The sequence below is a fragment of the Oncorhynchus clarkii genome, chromosome 20, assembly GCF_045791955.1.
Source record: "Oncorhynchus clarkii lewisi isolate Uvic-CL-2024 chromosome 20, UVic_Ocla_1.0, whole genome shotgun sequence".
In the NCBI taxonomy this organism is placed as follows: Eukaryota; Metazoa; Chordata; class Actinopteri; order Salmoniformes; family Salmonidae; genus Oncorhynchus; species Oncorhynchus clarkii.
Genome location: NC_092166.1, coordinates 68,376,142 through 68,400,652, shown reverse-complemented (window position 1 = coordinate 68,400,652; position 24,511 = coordinate 68,376,142). Strand labels below are relative to the sequence as shown.

Here is a 24,511-nt window from a genome sequence, read left to right as displayed (position 1 = left end):
CTACATAAAAAACAAATCTTTCGACCCTTGGGCTTGCCTGGAAAACAGACGCTGAATTGCATTGAACTCTACATCGGGCAGAAATTGCATTTTGAATCTGGAAAGTTTCCTCTCATGACCCCCTCCAAGCCAGAATTTTGAATAAAATTACATTTGAACGTACTTTACCGGTTGTCCATGCGGTTGGTCAATTTGGTGGTAGGAATATGAGACAATATATCCACAGGAAAGTATAATTATGTCAATTTCCATCACCCGAAGAATGAGCACAATATACAAATAATAGTACATGCACAAGACACATGCATACTTGGCGAGCTTGTGCAGTTTACATGGTTCTGATCATAATTTAATGATCGAAATCTGAAAGCAGTGCTTTGAAAGGTTGATGCGATTATACTTTTCTATATTGTCTCACATTCCTACCGCACAGACAACTGGTAGTGTACGTTAAAATATAAATGTATTTAACATTCTGGCTTGTAAAGGTTGTGACAGGAAACTTTCCTGATTCAAACGCTAATTTCTGTTTTTAGAATTCAATACAATTCAACCTCGGGTTTCCAGGCAACCCAAAAAAAGTTGACAAGCAACCCTTGGGCTAGTCGCATGGCAACAACCAAGCAACAGCGATAAGAAGTTCCAACCAGGTTGCAGTGCAGCCAGTCGGAAACATACCTTTTTTAAAGATTTTGAATTAAACTACGCTTAATAAACCAACGCAATGAAACGCTTTGGATCAAAAGAACAGTGTGGATATAGAGTCGACACAATAGACAGGCTTTGTTGCAAGAAGGAAGATGCGGATTTCAACATCTGTGGAAATTGCCAATCTTGCATCTTCACTTCCAAGCTCCACGATTCGACCCAGTGGATGTCGCGCGCAGGGGACTCGTCCAAAATGAGATTCCTTACTGGCATTCTCGTGCGGTGCCAAAGTGTCGAGATTCTCGAAACCATCCAAAGAGTACTGCAAGTGACATTTGGGAAAGATTTCACCTATACTAGGTCACGACAGAAGTCAAGTGTTTCAGAAGATATGACCACTTGGAGCCAGGACCGAGCGCTTGACACCAAACTTCTTGGGATAGAGATGGTTGACACTTGGGACTGGTTCAGTCGCAGCCACCACTGGACAAAATCCAACTATCTTTTAGGAGTTCTTTCCCTATGCGATACAGGGCTTCTTCACATGCTTGGAAACTTGACAAGTGTGCTTATAGTTAGAGCAAAACGGGCCTTCCTCCAACTTAACGGTACAGGTACTGAAAGTAAAGATTCACCCATTTTGAATGTGGATCTCTGAGCGATGTTCTATCAATTCCCTGTGTCATTTCATGTGTTCATGTATGTATGCTATTGTCGTTCAAGTATGCAGACATTCGTCCTGTATGACGTAGCATTGCGATAAAACCACTCTCACTACACTGGAAGTTAATAGGAATACGACTTTTAGATCGCAAAAACGTATTTCATACATGTCAGATTTCAATACTGGCCGATGTCATAATGCGGGAGGCTGACTTCTCTCGAATGAGCCATTTTTGCGATATTGCTACCTCGAGAAATTTGTAATTTAACAGAGGGTCTAACGTTTCTCCAGTTTGTCTGCTCCTTCAGTCCAGGGTGCATTTCATGGTGCCATTGCGAATATCATACTCCTCTCTGACGCACAGATCTGCAGGTTGAACATGGGGATATTGTAGACTCCTAAATTGTTAGTGAAGTACAATTTGTAGCCGATTTTACAGCTAACTAGCAACTTCACATGCCGACTTTTTCACATATTGACTTTGGTATTATTGTGTATGTAGTTACGCTTGCTAGTAGGTACTATGCAGGTAGGCAGCCCAAAGAGAGAGCATTGCATTGTGGGTGTTGTAGTCGACTTGAGCTGCAACAGATCTCCACAACGATATTCATATGTTGCTACCAACCTTGTCACATATTAGTGTAATGCAACACTGTAAATTATTGGAATTATTGGGTTAATTTTTTCTTTATACTACTAACCCCAGGAATATAATATAATAACTTTTATTTATTGTCTTACTATCTTTCTTTTTATGATATATATATAGATATATAGATATAGATATATATATAGATATATAGATATATAGATATAGATAGATATAGATAGATATATATAGAGATATATATAGATATAGATATATATAGAGATATAGATATATATAGATATATATATATATATAGATATATCTATATATATATATATATCTAGATATATATCTATCTATATCTATCTATATATATATAGATATATATAGAGATATAGATATATATAGATATATATATATATAGATATATCTATATATATATATATATCTAGATATATATCTATCTATATCTATATCTATATATATATATATATATAGATATATCTAGATATATATCTATCTATATATATATATATATATATATATATAGATATATCTATATATATATAGATATATCTATATATATAGATATATATCTATAGATATATATCTATAGATATAGATATATCTATATATATAGATATATATCTATAGATATATATCTATAGATATAGATATATATCTATAGATATAGATATATATCTATATCTATAGATATATATCTATAGATATATATCTATAGATATATATCTATATATATAGATATATCTATATATATATAGATATATAGATATATATAGATATATAGATATAGATATAGATATATATAGATATATATATATATATATATAGATATATATATCTATATCTATATATCTATATATATATATATTTTAAACTCAGCATCGTTGGGAAGGGCCATAAGCAAGCATTTCATGGTAAAGTCTATACCGTTGTATTCTGCGCATGTGACAAATAACATTTGATTTGAATTAGTTTTATGACAACTTACTGACGCCCTCCACTATTTGAGCACCTTTGTAGCCTATATAATGACCACACATGAAATGATATTCCATGCAAAAGTGTGAAAGTTATCTCTATGAATTGTAGGCTAATTTGCAAAACTGCATGTATTTTTAACCCATAATAATCAAACCTCTCTTTTCAGTGCTGGAGGATGAGGATCATGAGGATGACACCTCATCTATCCCAGAATCCACCTACTCTTTCAACTCGCAGGAGAGTCATCCAGACTTGGACCTCCTCATCTGGGCCAGCTCCTTCTATGACCCTGTCAACATGCATCATGAAACTGACATCAACACCATCGATGGAGGCCAGGAGACATGCCATGATCCAGAGCTCTGTGAGTGTTGCTGTTAGAAATGTTTTTGTGTTTTGTTGCAATCAGGAATGAATGTTAGTAACTGTAGGCTTATCTACGGTCAACCTGTAAGGGCAGTGGGGCAGGGTTGGATTGGCCATTTGGCAATTCTGGCATATGCCAGATGGGCTGCACCATTTTTTAGTTGGGTGGGCTGGTTGAAATGTACACACATTTAAAACAATATATACAGTGCATTCGGGAAAGTATTCAGACCTCTTCCCTTTTTCCACATTTTGTTAAATTACAGCCTGATTCTAAAATGTATTACATTATTTTATCCCTCATTAATCTACACACAATACCCCACAATGAAAAAGTGAATCAAAGGTTTTTAGAAAGTTTTGCAAATGTATTAAAAATAAAAAACAGAAATACCTTATTTACATAAAAGTATTCAGACCATTTTCCTATGAGACTCGAAATTGAGCTCAGGTGCATCCTGTTTCCATTGATCATCCTTGAGATGTTTCCACAACTTGATTGGAGTACACCTGTGGTAAATTCAATTGATTGAATTTACCCAGTGACACCAAGGGGAAATGTTGTGATGTTAGTGAATCACATGCAGTCATGTGATTCACTAAAATGAAATGATGACAAATACATTAGTCTGTAGGTCACTCCCATAGAATTCACTCCCACTAAGGCCTACTTTGAATCATTGATATCCCAGACTTACTGTATATGCTCAGTGTGCAATAGCCTGGGGATGAGGTTAGGAGCCCTGTAATAGTAATTAACACTTAGGGTAGGTGTAGAACGAATAAGGGTTAATAAGCAGACAGACAGAGAACAAGAAGAAGCACAGAGTGACAGCAGAAAAGATGCTGAGACTGGGAGGCAAACAAAATGGTGAGCTGGCGGTGTGTGCAGTGATGTGGGCTGGTGTGGATAAAATGCCAGGGCTGAATTCTTGTCCCAGTCCGCTCCTGCAGTGCCTGTGTTAATGAATGGTTATGATAAAAATGTCATATGATAAAAATGTCATGTTTGATTAATAGGACAAATATAAGCACCCAATAAATTATTATTATTATAATCAAAGTAGACTACAACGATCATTGACATTTTGGTTGGTCAAATGTTTGTGCACTCTTCAAAGTTCCCCATATCCAGTCCACTATGAATTTCTGCCTCACTGTGTTTCTTTATTTTCAGCCAATAGCTGCCAACTCCATGTAGCTCCATGGGTGGTGGTGGGTGCCAGCCCTACCTCTGAAGGCCTGCAGGGCTTTGGCAGTGTGTGTATGGGGGTGGTGAAGGAGGATAGTGACACAGACTCCACCTGTTCAGACGACCCTGCTCTGATGGTGGTCCCTCGGTCCTCCACCTCTCTGTCTGGGGTCCGCCGATACAGAGACTTCATCCGGGGTCTCCCTGTTCATCTTGCCAAGAGGATTTTAGGTGAGCCACCATGTACCCCCCCCACCCTCTACCCCTCCAAAACATGTCTAAGCTATCATTCAAAGGACTCTGTGGTGTTACATGAGAATATCTATCCTCAGATGTGTAGTGGAGGGTAAATGTAACTAAACATGCATTGAAAAAAAATGCATTGAAAGTATAGGGAGCATAACTTTTTTCACCGTGATCGGTGATCAGTTAACCCACCTATTTTGTTTACTACTACATCACTGCATATCCCCCTCTCCAGTATTCTACATGAATAATACTGCTCTCAGCAGATATTATCAAATCATATTTGTCACATGTGACTGTGCATAGATAATAAACAGCGAGTAGCAGCAGTGTAAAAACAAAGGGGAGGGGGGGGGGGGGGTGTCAAATAGTCCGGGTGGCCATTTTATTAATTGCACAGCAGTCTTATGGCTTGGGGGTAGAAGCTGTTAAGGTGCCTTTTGGACCTAGACGCTCTGGTACCGCTTGCCGTGCGGGAGCAGAGAGAACCGTCTATGACTTGGGTGACTGGAGTCTTTGGCAATTTTCTTCTGACACGCCTAGTATATAGGTCCTGGATGGCAGGAAGCTTGGCCCCAGTGATGTACTGGGTCATACGCATTACCCTCTGTAGCATCTTACGGTTGGATGCCAAGCAGTTACCATACCAGGCAGGGATGTAACCGCTCAGGATGCTCTCGATGGTGCAGCTGTAGAACTTTTTTGAGGATCTGGAGACCCATGCCAAATATTTTCTGTCTCCTGAGGGGGAAAAGGCATTGTCGTGCCCTCTTCACGACTGTCTTGGTGTGTTTGGACCATGATAGTTTGTTGGTGATGTGGACACCAAGGAACTTGAAACTCTCAACCCGCTCCACTACAGCCTCGTCGATGTGAATGGGTATGTGTTCAGCCCTCATTTTCCTGTGTAGTACAATCAGTTCCTTTATCTTGCTCACATTGAGGGTAAGGTTGTTGTCCTGGCACCGCACTGCGGTCTCTGACCTCCTCCCTATAGGCTGTCTCATCGTTGTTGGTGATCAGGCCTACCACCGTTGTGTCGTCAGAGAACTTAATGATGGTGTTTAGTGATGAACTTTGTCGGCACTATGGTGTTGAACGCTGAGTTGTAGTCAATGAACAGCATTCTCACATAGGTGTTACTTTTGTCCAGGTGGGGAAGGGCAGTGTGGAGTGCGATTGAGATTGCGTCATCTGTTGGGGCGGCATACGTATTGGCATGGGTCTAGGGTTTCTGGGAAGATGGTGTTGATGTGAGCCATGACCAGCCTTTTAAAGCACTTCATGGCTACCAAGATGAGTGCTAGGCTGGTTACCTTAGCTTTCTTGGGCAAAGGGAATATGGTGGTCTGCTTGAAACATGTAGGTATTACGGACTCAGTCAGGGAGAGGTTGAAAATGTCAGTGAAGACACTTGCCAGTTGGTCCGCACATGCATTGAGTACACGTCCTGGTAATCCGCCTGGCCCCGCGGCCTTGTGAATGTTGACCTCTTTCAAGGTCTTGCTCACATTGGCTACGGAAAGCATGATCACACAGTCGCCCGGAACAGCTTCATGCATGCTTCAGTGTTGCTTGCCTGGTAGGCTCGTGTCACTGGACAGCTCGTGGTTGTGTTTCCCTTTGTAGTCCATAATAGTTTGTAAGCCTTGCCTAGTTAAATAAAGGTTAAATAAATAATACAATAAAACAACATCCAACAAGCGTCAGAGCCGGTGTAGTAGGTTTCAATCTTTATATTGACGCTTAGGATTCTATCTCAATATTGACGCTTTGCCTGTTTGATGGTTTGTCTGAGGGCATAGAGGGATTTCTTATAAGCGTCCGGATTAGTGTACTGCTCCTTGAAAGTGGTAGCTCTAGCCTTTAGCTCGGTGCGGATGTTGCCTGTAATCCATGTACGTACAGTCACTGTGGGGGGGGGCATCATCGATGCACTTATTGATGAAGACGGTGACTGAGGTGGTATACTCCTCAATGGCATTGGATGAATCCCGGAACATGTCCCAGTCTGTGCTAGAAAAACAGTCCTGTAGCTTAGCCTCCGCTTCATCGGACTACTTCCGAATTGAGCACATCACTGGTACTTCCTGTTTGAGTGTTTACTTGTAAGCAGGAATCAGGAAGATAGAATTATGGTCAGATTTGCCAAATGGATGGCGAGCTAGAGCTTTTTTCTGTGTATGGAGTAAAGGTGGTCTAGAGTTTTTTATCCTCTGGTTGCACATGTGACATGAGGTAAAACAGATTTTAGTTTGCCTGCATTAAAGTCCCCGGCCACTAGGAGCGCCACTTCTGGATGAGCATTTTCTTGTTTGCTTATGGCCTTATACAGCTCGTAGAGTACAGTCTTAGTGCCAGCATCGGTTTGTGGTGGTAAATAGACGGCTCCAAAAAATGTAGATAAACTCTCGTGGTAGATAGTGTGGTCTACAGCTTATCATGAGGTACTCTACCTCAGGCGAGCGATACCTTGAGACTACCTTCATATTACTCCATACCTTCCCTAGCTGCTAGTTTATCTGGTCGATCATATTGCAGATTCAGTGTGTGCAGAAGTGAACCTGTGCTTGTGCACTTCGCTGACCCCTTATGCAACCTGATATGCAGTGTTTATCTGGCTCTGTTCAGGGACAGCGGTATACTCTGCACTGTCTTCTTTTGTCTAGATTGAAGTACCCGTTGACATTTCCTTGAATCAGCCTCATAGAGAAAGGTATCCGGGCTAAATAGCTATGCCATGGTGATGACTTTGTTTTGCAAGGCTACCCTTTTAAAGATCTATGCCTCTCCTGCTTCACACCTTGAGCTGTTCTCCCTGGATATTGATGAGATGGAAGAGCAACAAACCTTTGCTTAGCAATCAGTACAACAATTCCCTTGGAGGTGTTGTTAAAATGTTGTTATGTAGCCTTCATTTACATTTGAAAGATGTGTTTGCATAATGATGGTCCAATTCTTATATAAAAAAAATAATAATTTTAAAATACCCAAAAGACATTTACCTTTTCAACAACTGTTCAATATTTGAACCACTATCTCTGAATAATTTTCTCATTCCATGCTTTTAAACACAACATGCCTTGTGACATCACCTAGGTTTCCTTGGTGCAGACGGAATAGAATTTCAATCCGAATTCTGTTATGAATAATCGCAAGTAGTCGTCCTTCAATGGACCACATATCGATTAGATCTACAGTATGGACTGCGGCAACCTTTGAGGGATGGCTGCTTGTCACCATACCCTCAAAGATTTAAGTGCAGAAGTTGTTTGTTTCAGGTCTTCTAGACAAGACCTCTCTGTACAGCTGCAGGGATGTCTCCCAACACTGGCGCTACCTGACGGAAGACACTCAGGAGGACCTTAATGCCAAGAAGATGGTGGAGAAACAAGCTACGTTGATGCAGGTACTGTATGGTAACTATTAAAATACCACTCTAAATCCACCAATGACACATAGATTTTTAACATTCGGGACAATAAAGATACTGATTATTGAAGAAAAATAAGTAGCAGGAGCTGCTCTTGAAGGGGAATAGTACTAAAAAAGCGAATGGAAAAAGAATAACTACAAATAAGTGTTAAGTGAGTCTTGCCCTTAAGGCAGAACTGATCGGTTTCTGCTAGATGGGACAGCTGCAAAGTCAAATTTGTCTATATGGTAAAAAAATAAAATAATTAAGTGTTTTTTTTTTGTGTGCTTTTTGGTCTGCATATAAGGTAAGGTTTAGTAAGGTTAGCAGTGGGATTAAGGTTATGGTTAGGTTTCCAATCAGATTTTAGGACTTTATGGCTGTGCTAACTAGTGACCACGATGCAGTCATCTCAATAAATCCCAAATGGCACTCTATTCCCTACATAGTGCCACATTTTGTAACCACCTGATTTAGATTTAATGTGTGCATCGGTATGATCCCCAGAGTATCTTGAGCCACTTTTAAAATCAATCAAACACTCAATATCTTTGCCAAGTGGCATAAAAAAATCAAAGTCAAGGCGCTTGTGTGGGTTTGCAAGTTAAAAAGCTTTTAATGTGTGGGCTAGTTCATTATTAAAATACACCAACACGTTTCAGCTAACGCCTTCACCTTGATGAAACATGTTACTGTATTTCAATAATGATCTAGCCCACACATTAAAGAGTGACTGAACACGCCAATTGGCACTTGTGTTTTTCTGTTTCTCATTAGGAAAACAAGATTTCAGTCTTGGAGATGTGTTTTCTGACCGATTCTGCATTTGGTTAATAATGTTTGTCCCCTTCACACACTGTAGATGCCATACATAAGCTTATTTCACAAAAATAAATATTAAATGAATTTGGACATTTTTGGCAAGGATGTTATAGTTGTGTAATATTAAAACTAAGGTGTTTAGTACAGTGTATATATATAAAAAAAAATTTAAATGCGCAACGTGTTGTTTTGTGCTGGGCAGGTCTGTCTCACTGTCTATGATATTGGATAGAGAGCAATCACTGCAGCTGTTCACACCATTTTAGTAGGTAAATGGACATCATCAAATCCAAACCCAACCTACATTTACCCGTTGTGACACACGGACGTTCCAAACTCCATTTTAGACGAGACTGACTTTATGGCCAAGATTATCCTATTCACACTTTGTAGTATATTTTGACACCAGAATAACTGTTTCTGACTCATATCAATGCCACATAGGCCAATTTCCAAGGGATTCTCTAAAAACTCTTTAAAGGCTTTTTAGCTTGCAAACCCACACAAGTGTTTGGATTTATATTTTTTTATGCCACTTAGCAAATATATTGATTGAATGATTTTAAAAGTAGCTCAAGATAATCTAGAGATCACACAGATGACAGGTTGTCCATTATCATCATGGCATGCTAAGTACATGTTAATATAAACCTGTGTGACTTTTTTCCCCCTCTCAGAGCAACAATACAGGTGTCAGCCCTACATATGCCAAAGTCCGCAAGGTCCTAGTGCCCATCAGGGAGGATGAGAAGCACATGCACCACGTAGAAATCTTCTCCAAAATCAGACAGGTAAACACATCATTATCTACCTTATTATCATATCAATCAATGTCACCACTTATCCCAAATGACAAAACTGCTCCAGGGGATGCTGCTTTCATTGTATGTGTGTGTGTGTGTTTGTGTCTCTTGGGGCTTGTGAAAAGCAGAAGACGATTCTATTCTATTTTCTGATGACTAGAATATGATCCCCTGACGTTTGTACTGGCTATCCGTGGTTGTCTGTCCTACAGGAGAGGGGCTTTGAGGCCATCTATGCTGGCGTTAGAACCCGAGCCATACAGATGGAAGAGAGGAATGTCTACTGTGGAGTGTACAATGTTCTGGTGCTGCTGGACAGGTCGGTAATGGTAACCACAGTGTCTTTGTAACATTATATCACCTGCTGCAAGCAAATAATACAGTAACAAGGCCTATATTTCAAAGTCTGGGAGTGTGTCCGAAATGACACCCTATTCCCTATATAGTGCACTACTTTTGACCAGAGCCGTATGAAAAAGTAGTGCATTGGGGCCATTTGAGACGTAACTGATGTATCTTTGTTGTGGTCAACAGAGAAGACCCCTCCAGGGTGGTGCACTACAGTGGAGGTCAGCTGGTGGCCGTGGGCTCCAAGGACCGCGTGGTGCGTCTGCTGGACGTGCTGACACTGAAGGAGGTGTCCCCGGTGATCCAGGGCCACGCTGGCTCCATCAGGGCCCTGCTGCTCTGTGAGGAGAGAGGACTGGTCATTAGCGCCAGCTACGACCTCAGCATCAGGTAGGAGGATGGTAAAGGCATAGAAATAGAATTACTAGAATGGACATCTCTAGTCAATAAGACCATCATGGTAGTTTGGACCCGTTTTACTCAATTCTATGGGTTTTTGAATTTGGCTTGAAAACACAGCAATGACTGTGATGAAGAATGACTGTGTTTCTAATGCTAAACTTGTGATTTACTGTCAATTGTAGTTGACCGTGCTAATTTAGGTGATGATACTTATTGATTCTTTATGAATGACTGGTTTGATATATTGTATACTGTACATTCACTATAGGTGTTGGAATCTGAAAACAGGCGTATGCCTTATGCTCTTCCGTGGCCACTTGGGTACCATCAACTGCCTGGACCTGCATGGGAATTGTCTAGTCTCAGGGGCCAATGATTGCAAAGTCAAAGGTAAGTAAGTGTCACACGTAAACCTCACCAGCCATGTTGCGCCATGTTGCGTGCGTGAGCGTTTACACATGTTATTTAATCATTTCACCCACACCACTCAATATGTAGTTGACCTTGCTAATTTAGGTGATGATAATTTGTTCCCCTTTAAAAATATGTTCATCTTTTTTATTTTCTAGAGCTTGGTTCTTTCTTTCAATTAAAACATTAATGTAGATGTGTTAGCTTAAGTCAAATTACTACAGGATTTAAACGTTAATGTCACAAAATAACAAGTCTTCAAGAGCTACAGCGCAAATTCTCTGACTGACGGTCTTTTTCCTGAATATGCCGCAAGTTCCCTCCTTGTTGGATATCAGGAAGACACAAACCCACGTGGATGCTTGAAAGACAAACGAGGAATGATAACTAAAGATAACTAACTAAAAAACTAGCTAGGTTTCCCATTTTATCTGTGGATTAATCATTGGAGTAGAAAAACACACCATTTTTTTATGACTCCGGGTCAAAATTCTACAAAGAACCAGATAAAAAGAAGACTATGTATGTCTGGTAAAATAATAACCCAGTGTTCATCTCCCATGACAACAGCAGCTAGCTAGATAAATGTCTATGAATATTTGATGTGTTTCGACCCCTAATTAATATAGTTGGTGGCTGGTGTAGTCAGCATGTCAGGCAGTTTGCTTGTAAATGTATCAACCTTGTTTTGTGTGTTAGTAACTTTGTGTGCTTTCACCTTCACGGCAGTGTGGAACCTGCAGACAGGGCATTGCTATGAGAAGCTGAAGTTCAGGCACCACAACCCCATCCTGTGTGTGAAGATAGACAAGGCTCTAGTGATGAGCAGCTGTGACAAAGGGCTGGTCAAAATGTGGGGTATGGAGACCGCCTCACTCCTCAAGGTAAGATGGTCTGTACTCTGTCAGGTCAATGTCTTCATTGACCTTTTTACACAAAAGGCATCCATATCTATATTTTCAGGAGTCTTATCTAGTGGTCAGAAGAAAAGATGTACAGTAAACTCAAACAAGGGCACATGGAATTGGGTCTCCCATTTCAGTAGGTTTCGATTTGAATGTTTTTTGAGTGAAATGGACACTGTCCTCCCTCACCAAAGTCCCTGTCTTCCAGGTAATCGATGCCCACCAGAGCTCTGTAAAGTGTCTGTTCTTCGACCAGTGGCACATCCTGTCAGGTGGTTCTGATGGACAGGTCATGGCCTGGAGCACCAACTGTGACATAAAGAAGAACCTGATGACCTATCGCCATCCAAAGTGAGCATAAAAAAATGTCATACAAAAAACAAGTACTTTTGTTTTTGGTACTGTTTTTGACTGCTTGATCTCGAGGTTAGTTGAATGCTGTGAGTGTGTGTTTGTCTTCCTCTAGGGAGGTCCTGGCGCTGATCTACCTCTTTCTGCGTGTCATTACCGGCTGTGGGGACGGGAAGATCCGCATCTTCAACTTCCTGACAGGGGACTGCCTGAGAGTCATCAAGGCAGGGGGTCAACACAGCCCTATCCAGTCCCTGCACACACACAGCAACAAGTAAGTACTGTACTGTCCCTGCACCCACACAACAAGTTAGTGATAATTATTTTAACAAGTGAGTAATCATTCATTTAATTCTTACTTTGACAACCATGATTTTACCCAGAAGCGTATGTCTTTAAGACATCTCCCTCTCTTCTCTGCCCCTCCTGGTTCCCTTCCAATCAGTCAACTTCGGTACAAACTACTATGGGGAGTCACACTCTTGCGACTTCGGTTAAAGGATGTAAAATCACGCCTGACGGATTGCTTGACCTTGCTATACCAATTAATAAGATGGCAAAAAATGCAACCTAGACGATGAAGGCTAAGCCGGGTTAGTGTTTGCGACCATGCCCAAATAAATAAATAGATACTCACGATTGTTGTCTTGTATGTCTCGGCTCGGTGCATGCTCTGGCATGCCCTTGCTCAAATCAGTTTGTGTGAAGGACTAGGGGATGTCTGACACTGTTCCCCTACTAGTCCACGAGCAGGTACTCTTAACAATCGTGTAGCATTTTTAAGGGGGCTTGGTGTTTCCGATAGTGACTTCCTCTCCTGAGTGCCCGTACCTCGGCTGTCTGAGTTGTGGGATGCGGAGATGGATTGGCTCTTTGGCCAGAGCAAATGTTTTGTCTGACTGAGTGTGGTGTGTGCGTTGGCTGCCCGCTCTCAACCTGACTCCAGTATGCTCTGTCGCCAGTTATGGGAGGCTACTCGAAGAGAGAGGGTGGCCAGTTTCGGTGGGTACCCCACCACCGCCTGTGTCTGCCTCGGTCAAGCACTGCTTGCCCTTTCTTCCCAGACTTGTCAATGAAGGGTCCGGTCCCACCTCGGTGATCCAGTCCTACATAGACTTTTGAGACCAGGCTAGCTAACAAGCGCTGCATAGCGTGCTAGCCAGGTTAGCTAACTCATCGAGGAGAGCTAGCTAATACTAGCTATTCCTGCATCCGATAGAGTTGCTTGGGTAGCTCTGTTGTTTAGTATACGTAGCGTTAAGTCGTTTGGTTATTCTAAATGGACGGTGCTGCGGTCAAAGATGCTAGCTAGCCTAGCTTAGACTAAAGAACATCCTGGCTAACGTTGGTTACCATTTTTTTTCACTTCCAGTGAATGAAGCTTACTAGTGTTCCCCCGGCATTAGGCAACCCAATTCCTATTTTCAATTTCAAGTTGGAAGGAGTGGAGAAAGCGGGGCTTGCGTGCTCCTCCAATTAGGAAGCAGCCCCCAAATCGCTGGCTCGGGTAACCCTGGAATGAGGGGCCTTAGCACAGGTCTGAGCAACCAGTGCGCCATTCTGCAAAAACATTACTGTGATGGCAGTGCCCCCACGTTTTGTTATGGTAAACGGGGTACTATGTCAGCCATTTCCAGAGCCCTCTGTGCCCATAAGGGCCCGGGCTTAATATAGGCTACTCAGTCTCATGTATTGGAAGCTTGTTCATGTTTAATGCCCCACTGGTACCCCACATTCCATTCTGTTCATGGTGTTCAGGGGGCATATCAATCTTACCAGGATGGGAGACATAAGTTGGACATATTACCTTTCTGTCCACAAGGGGCACCCCTCCCCCATAGTTGGCTCATAATATATAATAATATACATCGCAATCGGAAAGTATTCAGACCCCTTCCTTTTTTCCACATTTTGTTACGTTACAGCCTTATTCTAAAACGTATTAAATTCTTTATTTTCGTCATCAATCTACACACAATAACCAATAAGGACAAGTGAAATCTGATTTGTAGAATTTTTTTCAAATGTATGAACATTATAAAACGGATACCTTATTTACATAAGGATTCAGACCCTTTGCTATACGACTCAAAATTGAGCTCAGGTGCATCCTGTTTCCATTGATCATCCTTTAGATGTTTCTACAACTTGATTGGAGTCCACCTTTGGTAAATTGATTTGGAAAGGCACACACTTGTATATAAGGTCTCACAGTTGACAGTGCATGTCAGAGCAAAAACCAAGCCATGAGGTAGAAGGAATTGTCCGTAGAGCTCCGAAACAGGATTGTGTCGAGGCACAGATCTGGGGAAGGGTACCAAAACATTTCTGCAGCATTGAAGGTCCCCAAGAACACAATGGCCTCCATCATTCTTAATGGAAGAAGTTTGGAACCACCAAGACTCTTCCTAGAGCTGGCTACACGGCCAAACTGAAAAATCAGGGGAGAAGGGCCTTGGTCAGGGAGGTGACCAAGAACCCGATGGTCACTCTGACAGAGCTCCAGAGTTCCTCTGTGGAGGAAGGACAATCATCTCTGCAGTACTCCACCAATCAGGCCTTTATGGTAGAGTTGCCAGATGGAAGCCAGTCCTCAGGAAACGGCACATGACAGCCGGCTTGGAGTTTGCCAAAAGCCACCTAAAGGACTCTCAGACCATGAGAAACAAGATTCTCTGGTCTGATGAACCCAAGATTGAACCATTTGGCTGAATGCCAAGTGTTACTATTTGGCTGAATGCCAAGTGTCTGGAGGAAACCTGGCACCATCCCTAAGGTGAAGCATGGTGGTGGCAGCATAATGCTGTGGGGATGTTTTTCAGCGGCAGGGACAGGGAGACTAGTCAGAATTGAGGAAAAGATAAACGGAACAAAGTACAGTGAGATCCTTGATGAAAACCTGCTCCAGAGCACTTAGGATTTCAGACTGGGGCGAAGGTTCACCTTCCAACAGGACAACGAGACAATGCAGGAGTGGTCTCTGAATGTCCTTGAGTGGCCCAGCCAGAACCCGGACTTGAACCCGATCAAAAATCTCTGGAGAGACCTGAAAATAACTGTGCAGCGATGCTCCCCATCCAACCTGACAGAGTTTGAGAGGATCTGCAGAGAAGAATGGGAGAAACTCCAAATACAGGTGTGCCAAGCTTGTAGTGTCATAGGATTCAAGGCTGTAATCACTGCCAAAGGTGCTTCAACAAAGTACTGAGTAAAGTGTCGGAATACTTACTGTATGTAAATGTGATATTTCAGTTTATACATTTTTTATACATTTGCAAAAAATTCTACCGCCTGTTTTTGCTTTGTCATTAAGTGGTATGTTGTGTAGATTGATGGGTAAAAAACAATTTAATCCATTTCAGAGTAAGGCCTTAAAGTAATCAAATGTGCAAAAAGTCAAGGGGTCTGAGTACTTTCCGAATCCACTGTATGTCATTAAGCAGAAGCTTTTATCCAAAGCTTTATTCGGGAACATTGCTGATTCTTGCCTGTCCCTAATTAGTCCCTATGAGGTGTCTAGTGATGCAGGTTATGGGCCCTGGTTGGTAGCAGAGTCGAGGGAACATGCAGGGTTGGACACGGCCATGCTATTTTGCCACACACAGTCTCTGTGGTTCATATAAACCCCGAAATGAGTTGTCTTTCTCCAGCTCAACGCTTTTTATTCCTGGGAATTTTATTTTATTTTGAATCTCCTCCCTCTGTTACCAAAGAAGGGGGTCCATTTTTCAGAGCTGTCTGACCCATTACCAGGTAGGTTACAAGGTGCTTTTGTTGCCTGTACCTTTGACTGTGGTTGGGTAACCTCCATGATAAAGTTTTTTTCCCTGTGTCTATTTTTATTTGTGCGGACCAGTGCTGGGTGCCAGACGGCACTGCCAATAGGGGTACATCACTGACTGGCATAGCCCTTGTACCCAGGGTGGACCGGGCTTTAGGCAAACCTTGGCACATAAACACCGTTTTTTCAACCCCAAGTTTCACAGTGTTCATGCATATCAAATGTTTTGTTTCTCGCACATGTGAGTTTGATGGAAAGTGTCCCTTCTCCATGTTCAGACACATAGTTGTCAAGAGTGGTGGAAATGGAAAAATAAATCAATCTATCCAAGTCCACAATGTGGTGTTCCGCCCCTTCAGATGGCACTTCACAGGAAGCTCGCTGTCTGCTCCGACCAATGGCGTGCATGCGCAGTGTCGCCCTGGATCAAGCGAACAGTGACGTCAGGGTACTGGCTACAATTTGTTGTGCGTCCCCCATGCTTCTGCAGTGGCATCACGTCAACTGTTCCCGAGGCCTCAAAGCCCGTTTTGAGGGAGGAGATATCCTCCCGTCTCTAGAAGCAGGCAATTTGAGTGGTTCCTATGTCGAAGATCCAGGTTAGCTGGTACAGCCAGTACTTCCTGGTTCGGAAAAGGGACTGGACTTTACCTCCCATTTTAGACCTACAGTACTTGTCCTCAAAAAGCACCTCAGAGTCTACAAACTCAGAATGCTCATGAGCTGCTGGCTATTACAGCCAATTGGCTGGTGGCAGCGGAGTCGAGGGGGCAAGCAGTGTTATACACATCCATGCTACTTTCCTGTATTCAGTCTCTAGGCTTCATAAGAAACCTGAAAAAGAGCTGTCTGACTCCATCTCAGCACATTCCGTTTCTGGGTCTCGAGCTAGACTAATTAGCTTATTGCACTTTTCTATCCCCACGGAGGGTGTCCAGGTTCCAACTCTGCTTAGCCAAATTACATATGAGGCACACAGTGCGTTTTTGCCAGTGCCTACACCTACTGGGGATGATGGCTTCTGTGATGGAAGTTGTTACCGTGGGGCTGTTGTTGATGGGGCTCTTCTAGCGCTGTGTGCTAGCCACTCACCTGGATGCATCTTGCAGCCTAAGCCGGTTGCTTCAGGTGTCCCTGTCATGCCTATGGGCCATGGCCAAGTGCTGGGACACTCTGCTATTGTCAGGGGTCTCCCATGGGCTGCAACTCTATTCGGGGGGTATGGACCCTGGTGCCGAGCACACTGCATATCAATTACCTGGAAGTCCTAAGTGGATTCTCCCTGCATTTGTCGGGCCAGCTTGTGCTGGTCAGAACCAACAATATGTCAGTGGTGGTGTGCATCAACGATCCCGAAGAGACTGTCTCTCTCCCTCCTAACTTTGGATTGCTCCCTATTGCTGGGGAGCAGTGCACACATACTCTCCCTTTGGGGATGCATGTCCTCGATTGCCTCTAGCTCGGGTCCAGATCTTTTATCCAGAAGTCACCGTCTCTCAGGAGTGGAGGCTACACCCCTGGGTGGTTTTCGGCAGGGCCGATGTATATATTTACGAAGCGCGCATTGTCGTCAGTTTTTCTCGATGAGGAAGCGTTGGGGAGGGTGCTCCTGGAGGGCTTGTAGTTTAATTTTGTGCTACTCATAGCCCAAGCAACCATGGTTGGCGGAGATCTATTGGGCAGGGTCCTGTGGCAACTCTCGCTGTGCAGGAATCAACTATTCCAGGCGCACAGGCAGGTTTGACACCCTTGGCCAGAAATATGGGGTCTGTGGACTTGGCCCCTCAGATGTCCACTCTCGTGGTGGTTTATCTCCGAACATGATTACTACTATTCGTCTGCAAGGGCGCCTTTTTCCCACTGGAGGGCTGTATGTGTGCGTGGTAGCCAGACAGAAAGCCAGCGGGTGCAGTATGAAAAGATGCAGGAGGAAGAAATCAGTCCTGCACAGACCTCTACTTTGGTCCCAAAATAAAGGAATTGTTCCTTTTCAGAGCAGGGTCATTCATTCTCCACTTTGAAAGTGTACATGGCGTCTATTTGAGTGTGTCGTGTGGAAATGGATGGCGCCACAGCAGGGCTTGTGTCCTGGCAGGTTCTTAAAGGATGTGCGCCATCTCATGCCGGTTTCTCAACCTATTCCACTGACTTGGGATTTGGGTTGGGATGCTCTGCGTGTGGCCTCCTTTTGAACCAATGGAGTCTGTGGATCTGAAGATCCTCTCCTGTAAAACCCGAGGCTTTGGCCTCAGCTAAAGGTTCCTTCACACGTTATTCGTACATCGTTTCTGTACTCAGTTCGCCCAAGACGACTCGTGTCCAAATGCGGCCTTTGCCCTGAACCTCAAGGCTATGTTCTACAGGTCCTTAGCTTTTGAGACATTTTCCTTTTTGCCTCCTCCTTTTGGTTCTGAAGAGCAACAGAGGTTACATGCCCTATGTCCTGTGCTAGCATTATGCACATACATTGAACGGACCAGGAATGTCCAGTTATGTGACCAGCTTTTTGTCTGTTTTGCTAATCCAGTTCGTGGCAGGGCACTCTTTATCCAGCTGGATTGTGGAGGCTCCCTTGCAAATAGCAGCCAGGGTTACCTAGCGGTGTACGTGCGCACTCAACCAGGGCCCTGCCAGCCTTTTGGCTGTTGTTTAAAGGGTTGACTATAGGAGATATTTGGGCTGCGGCGAGTTGGGCATCACCACAGACTTTTGTGAGGTTTTATCGCTTGGCTGTCACTGCTCACAGTGTGCCACATCTTGTCTGAGTGGTCTGCCATGGGCCGTTTCATTTAGTATCTGTTGGAGTCGTCATGGGGCGTGATTCTATTTCCCCACAGTGTGTTGTACCGAAGTTGACTGACTGAAAGGGAACGTTATGACTATAACTACTGTTCCCTGAAGGAGGGAACTGAGGTACAACATCTGTTTGGAAACACGCCACCCGTTCCTGGGCTCGGTGAAGAGCCGTGTTAAATTGAAGGAATGAATCCGAGTCTCACACTTATCACCTTTGGAAGGTGCGGCTTCCAGCGAGGCGCGGATTACATTGGCCTTGTCAGGCGTGATTTGAGATACTTCAACCGAAGTCGCGGGAGTGCAACTCCCCATAGTGCGTATGTTGTACCTCTCATTTCCCTCCTTCAGGGAACAGTAGTTATTGTCATACTTTGTTTTTCTTCCTCTCTTTCTTTCCACCCTCCGTCTCTCCCTCCCAGTATGGTGGTGAACACAGGGACCAGTGTTCTGATCTACCAGTTCACCAGGGTGCGCTGGGACTACTCCGTGCTGGCCGAGAGGGAGTTCTTTAACGAGTTCAGGGGTACTCTTAAAAGCATGCTCAATAAAGACAAGTACCCCTACTCCTACGTGCGGGCTGAGCGCATGACACAGGTGGGCTCGTCCAATCGTAAGATCTACGACCGTGAGGGCAAGAAGCCGGAGAGGCCCGCGCTGTCCCACCATGCACGCTCTCTGTCAGCCCCCAGCATGCGCCGAGCACAGGGTGAGTGTTTTTTGGGGGGTCTGGTGGCCGATTAGCCTACTGCTAGCCTTAAATTCAACCTGAATATCGCTCCATTATCGCTCGCTTTTATTAACCCCTTGTCTTTCCAGACACCTTCCTCTACCCTCATGATTTATCTCCTGTCTCATCTATGGCCAGACAAAATGCTGAATATTGCTCTGAAATAGTGTGTTATTTCCATTTGCAGACACCTCTGTATTCATTGATTGTTACATGTATGTATGGCATAACAACCATATAATAGTGGTCTACAGAACATAGAGCATGGGATAAAGCACAAACAGACTGGACCACCAGGCTAGGCTAATATCATCCTGCTGTGACTATACTTTGTCATGGTCTCTGACATAGAAATATAATTTCCATGAGGATGCAGTCAAATTGCCATGATCTTAGACACTTTTTCCTCGTTCTACTAATTATATTTCTGTGGTCTCTCTGCTCTCCAAAGCTGCGCAGCAGGAGTCTATGAGGCCGGCCACGTGGAGTGAGCTTCAGGGCCACCGTAGGAGCCGGGCCTACATTGACCTGCAGCCAGAGTTCATCACCAAGCCCCCCTCGGCCATCTCTCCTGGAAGACCAGTCAGCGGACACAGCCAGGGCTCCCAAAGCAGGGCCAGTCACACGCCCAGGAGCGAAACCACTGGCTCAGGTGAGATAGAATGGAATGAAATAGAAGTTGAACATAATTGAGAGAGACAGACAGAAACGAGACAGACTATAGTCCTTATGGCTGTATAACAAAGGGCATGTTTACTATTGATCCTTGTAATCAACCGTATATACACCCTCTCACAGCCAGGGAGCTGTCTGTAACGACTAAGTGGGTGCTGACGCGCAGCGAGAAAGCAGTGAAAGACCGAGTGAAGAAGAGGGGCCCCCATCGGCCCGTCACCCCTCAGCATGTCCTCCTCAAGGTCAACTCCACCCACCAGCCGCAGGGAAGCGACCAAGCCGGGGCCAACATGAACCTCAACGCCCAGGTACGAGACGCCTGGGGCTCCCCTCCACCTCTACCTGTCCAGGGGATGGATCCAGAGCCCCACGCCTCACCATTCCCACCTACAACCCCAAAACAGAGCCCCCAGAGTCAGTCACAGAAGGCCCCAGCAGGACCCAGCCAGCAGGTCTTGCAACATGGCATGACCAAGACTTACGTCCCCCTTATGACCCGCACTCTGGATCTCAACCTGAGGCAATCCCTCGACAGCCGTGAAATCTGTTCCAGCAGTCCCTCCCCAGCTGTGATGCGGCCTCACACCAGCCACGCAGCTTCCACCCAGCGCACGCCATGCCCCAAGTCAGAGAAGAAGAGGCCCCAGACCTCCTGTGGTATTGCGGGTCTGGCGGTGCGTAAGGTGGGGGCATTCACTACCACTGCCCAGTCTAATGTCCAGGCCCCGCAGCGCATGTTCATGAAGGTGAGCAGCAAGTGGCCAGGACGCCACGTGAACTTTGAGATGCCCAATAAGACCATTAGCCAGTACAACCCTCTAGACCCATTCAGGTATGATATGCATAGAATTACACATATAATGTATTTGTTCTAAGATCTCTATGATAGTATACCTTTATGTTGTCAAACTAATTTTTAAGTATTTCTTGATTTTTTTCTATCCATCTATTAATTAATTTGTTAATTTATTTATTAATTCACTCAGGGAGCGTGGGGCCTTCAGGCTCCACACAGACACCCAGCTGGAGGAGTACTTCAGGGTCCAGAACCACCAACTGAATCAGCAGGGGGAGGGATGCTATAGGACCAGGGAGGACCAGGACAGACAGAGGAAGGGGGTCTGGAAGAGGAAGGTCAAAGGTGTCCCTGCCTTAGACTTCCCCAAGCAGGACCAGGTGTATGCCCCCGAGCTGGGCCATGAGATCTACATCTGAGATTGTCTGAGAATCAGCTGGACAGGTGTTTGGCTGGCTAAACCCAATACACACATGGAGCTTTTTGAACTGTGTGACCATGCCAGGGCAAGAATAGAGCCCAGGGCTTTTGCATGTATGATTCTCCCCCTCTTGGTTTGCTGATCCTGGACCTTCTATGCAAGAGTTATTTTTAAAGAGACTATATGCTCCACTATTTGTGTATCATGTAAATATATAGATGCATTTCTGTACTCCCACCAATCCATATATTATTTTTGTAATCTGATGAGGAGATAGCAGATTATTTTCTTTATCTGGTCTAATGAATGATTTTTACTTCACCTGTTTTGTGTCAGAAATGTGTATTTTTTCAAAGTGAGCATATATATATATATATATATATATGTTCCAAACTCAACCTGAATATTGCCCCAGTGTCCAGTAGGGGTCAGTATAATACCATCTGATTGTTGGTCAGTCAGCTCAGAGAGAGAGGTCATAGGGGTTTCCATCCCAATAACCTCTCCTTCCTCCAGAACTGGGCACTCAATCACTACTCCCCACTGAAGTCCACAAGCAATGGGAAAAAGTGAGTGGAGGAGAGCACTTAGATGAGAGAAGGAATTATACAACGAGCAAAGTGATGATGCTGTTTGTATGTGGCTGCAATGAAAGTGAACTGTGCTGGTGATCAGGGGTGTACTCATATCGTCGATTCTGTTGAAAAAATGTTGGCAACACTTTACTTGACACCCAGCGCCATAACACGTTATGACATGGTCATAACCATGTTATAATATGTCATAACAGCTGACATATGTCATAACATGCAACCTACCACACAAGGCAAAACATAACATTACACCATAGCCTACTTGTCAACAGTATGTATTGTATGCAACAGTATTTTCAGAAATGTAACATATTCAATTATCATTGTAATTGCGCACATATTGATGTCATACATGCACCTACCACAATACTCTATTGCTGATTACTGGGACACACGCATGAGCAGATTTCAGGACCAGATTTCAGGAGCAGGACAAGACTAGAGGTCTACCGATTAGGATTTTTCAACGCCGATACCGATTATTGGAGGACAAAAAAAAGCCGATACCGATTAATCTGCCGATTAAAAAAAAAAAAACATGTATTTGTAATAATGACAATTACAACAATACTGAATGAACACTTATTTGAACTTAATATAATAAATAAATAAATAAAAAGAAACATGTTCAATTTGGTTTAAATAATGCAAAAACAAAGTGTTGGAGAAGAAAGTAAAAGTGCAATATGTGCCATGTAAGAAAGCTAACGTTTAAGTTTCTTGCTCAGAACATGAGAACATATGAAAGCTGGTGGTTCCTTCTCCCAGGTAAGAAGTTTTAGGTTGTAGTTATTATAGGAATTATAGGACTATTTCTCTCTATACCATTTGTATTTCATATACCTTTGACTATTGGATGTTCTTATAGGCACTTTCGTATTGCCAGTGTAACAGTATAGCTTCTGTCCCTCTCTTCGCTCCTACCTGGGCTTGAACCAGGAACACAACGACAACAGCCACCCTCGAAGCAGCGTTACCCATGCAGAGCAAGGGGAACAACCACTCCAAGTCTCAGAGCGAGTGACGTTTGAAAAGCTATTAGCGCGAACCCCGCTAACTAGCTAGCCATTTCACATCACATTGTTACACCAGCCTAATCTCGAGAGTTGATAGGCTTGAAGTCATAAACAGCAGAGCTGCTGGCAAAACGCACAAAAGTGCTGTTTGTATGAATGCTTATGAGCTTGCTGGTGCCTACCATCGCTCAGTCAGACTGCTCTATCAAATCATAGACTTAATTATAACATAATAACACACAGAAATACGAGCCTTGGGTCATTAATATGGCTGAATCCGGAAACTATCATCTCGAAAACAAGACGTTTATTCTATCAGTGAAATACAGAACCGTTCCGTTTTATTTAACGGGTGACATCCATCAGTCTAAATATTCCTGTTACATTCCTGTTACATTGCACAACCTTTAATGTTATGTCATAATTACGTTCGCAAAGAGCCAGGTGGCCCAAACTGTTGCGTATACCCTGACTGAGTGCAAGGAACGCAAGAGAAGTGACACAATTTCACCTGGTTAATATTGCCTGCTAACCTGAATTTCTTTTAGCTAAATATGCAGGTTTAAAAATATATACTTGTGTATTTTAAGAAAGGCATTGGTGTTTATGGTTAGGTAAAGGTTGGAGCAACGACAGTCGTTTTCGCGAATGCCACCGCATCAATTATATGCAATGCAGGACACGCTAGATAAACTAGTAATATCATCAACCATGTGTAGTTAACTTGTGATTATGATTGATTGATTGTTTTTTATAAGATAAGTTTAATGCTAGCTAGCAACTTACCTTGGCCTACTGCATTCGCGTAACAGGCAGGCTCCTCGTGGAGTGCAATGTAATCAGGTGGTTAGCACGTTGGACTAGTTAACTGTAAGGTTGCAAGATTGAATCCCCCGAGCTGACAAGGTAAAAATCTGTCATTCTGCCCCTGAACGAGGCAGTTAACCCACCGTTCCTAGGCCGTCATTGAAAATAAGAATGTGTTCTTAACTGACTTGCCTAGTTAAATAAAGGTGTAGAAAACTTGAAATCGGCCCTAATTAATTGGCCATTCCGATTAAATGGTCAACCTCTAGACAAGACATCCTCTTTTTGACTGATGACTGACATAAGGGCATGTACGTGATAGGCCTATCTGGCTTAAATGATTATGATGGTGTTATAAAGTGCATTTTCTTAGTCCAAGCAAAATGACACAGGATGGTCATAATGCATGTTCTACAAAAAATAATAAGAATTCATTACAACATCAACAAAGGAATTAAGAAACAAACTTTCAAACGGAAGGAAACTTCTTGCCAGGGAATTTTTTTATTTTTATAAATGTGGGTTGACACTAATGTAGGTGTCATAACCACCCATTAAATAACCCAATATATGTCACAACAGGTGTAAGTATATGGGTCAGGACAGTGTTATGATCATATTATGACAGGTTATGTCAGCTGTTATGACATATTATGATATGGTTATGACCATGTCATAACGTGTTGTGATGCTGGGTGTCAAGTAAAGTGTTACCAATGCTTCTTAAACAGA

The 24,511-nt window shown here is 43.3% G+C and overlaps 1 protein-coding gene across 1 annotated transcript; it reads left to right on the top strand.

The window, feature by feature from the left end:
• Positions 1-724: 724 nt before the first annotated feature.
• On the top strand, positions 725-22,493 carry LOC139375666 (F-box and WD repeat domain containing 10). Its single transcript, XM_071117470.1, has 15 exons — positions 725-1,262; positions 3,073-3,270; positions 4,450-4,695; positions 7,992-8,119; positions 9,625-9,738; positions 9,963-10,069; positions 10,285-10,488; positions 10,769-10,890; positions 11,641-11,795; positions 12,025-12,167; positions 12,283-12,441; positions 19,164-19,450; positions 19,923-20,123; positions 20,270-20,978; positions 21,133-22,493. Exons 1-15 carry the CDS (start codon positions 725-727, stop codon positions 21,359-21,361), a joined length of 3,540 nt encoding a protein of 1,179 aa, XP_070973571.1. The 3' UTR covers positions 21,362-22,493.
• Positions 22,494-24,511: the final 2,018 nt, after the last annotated feature.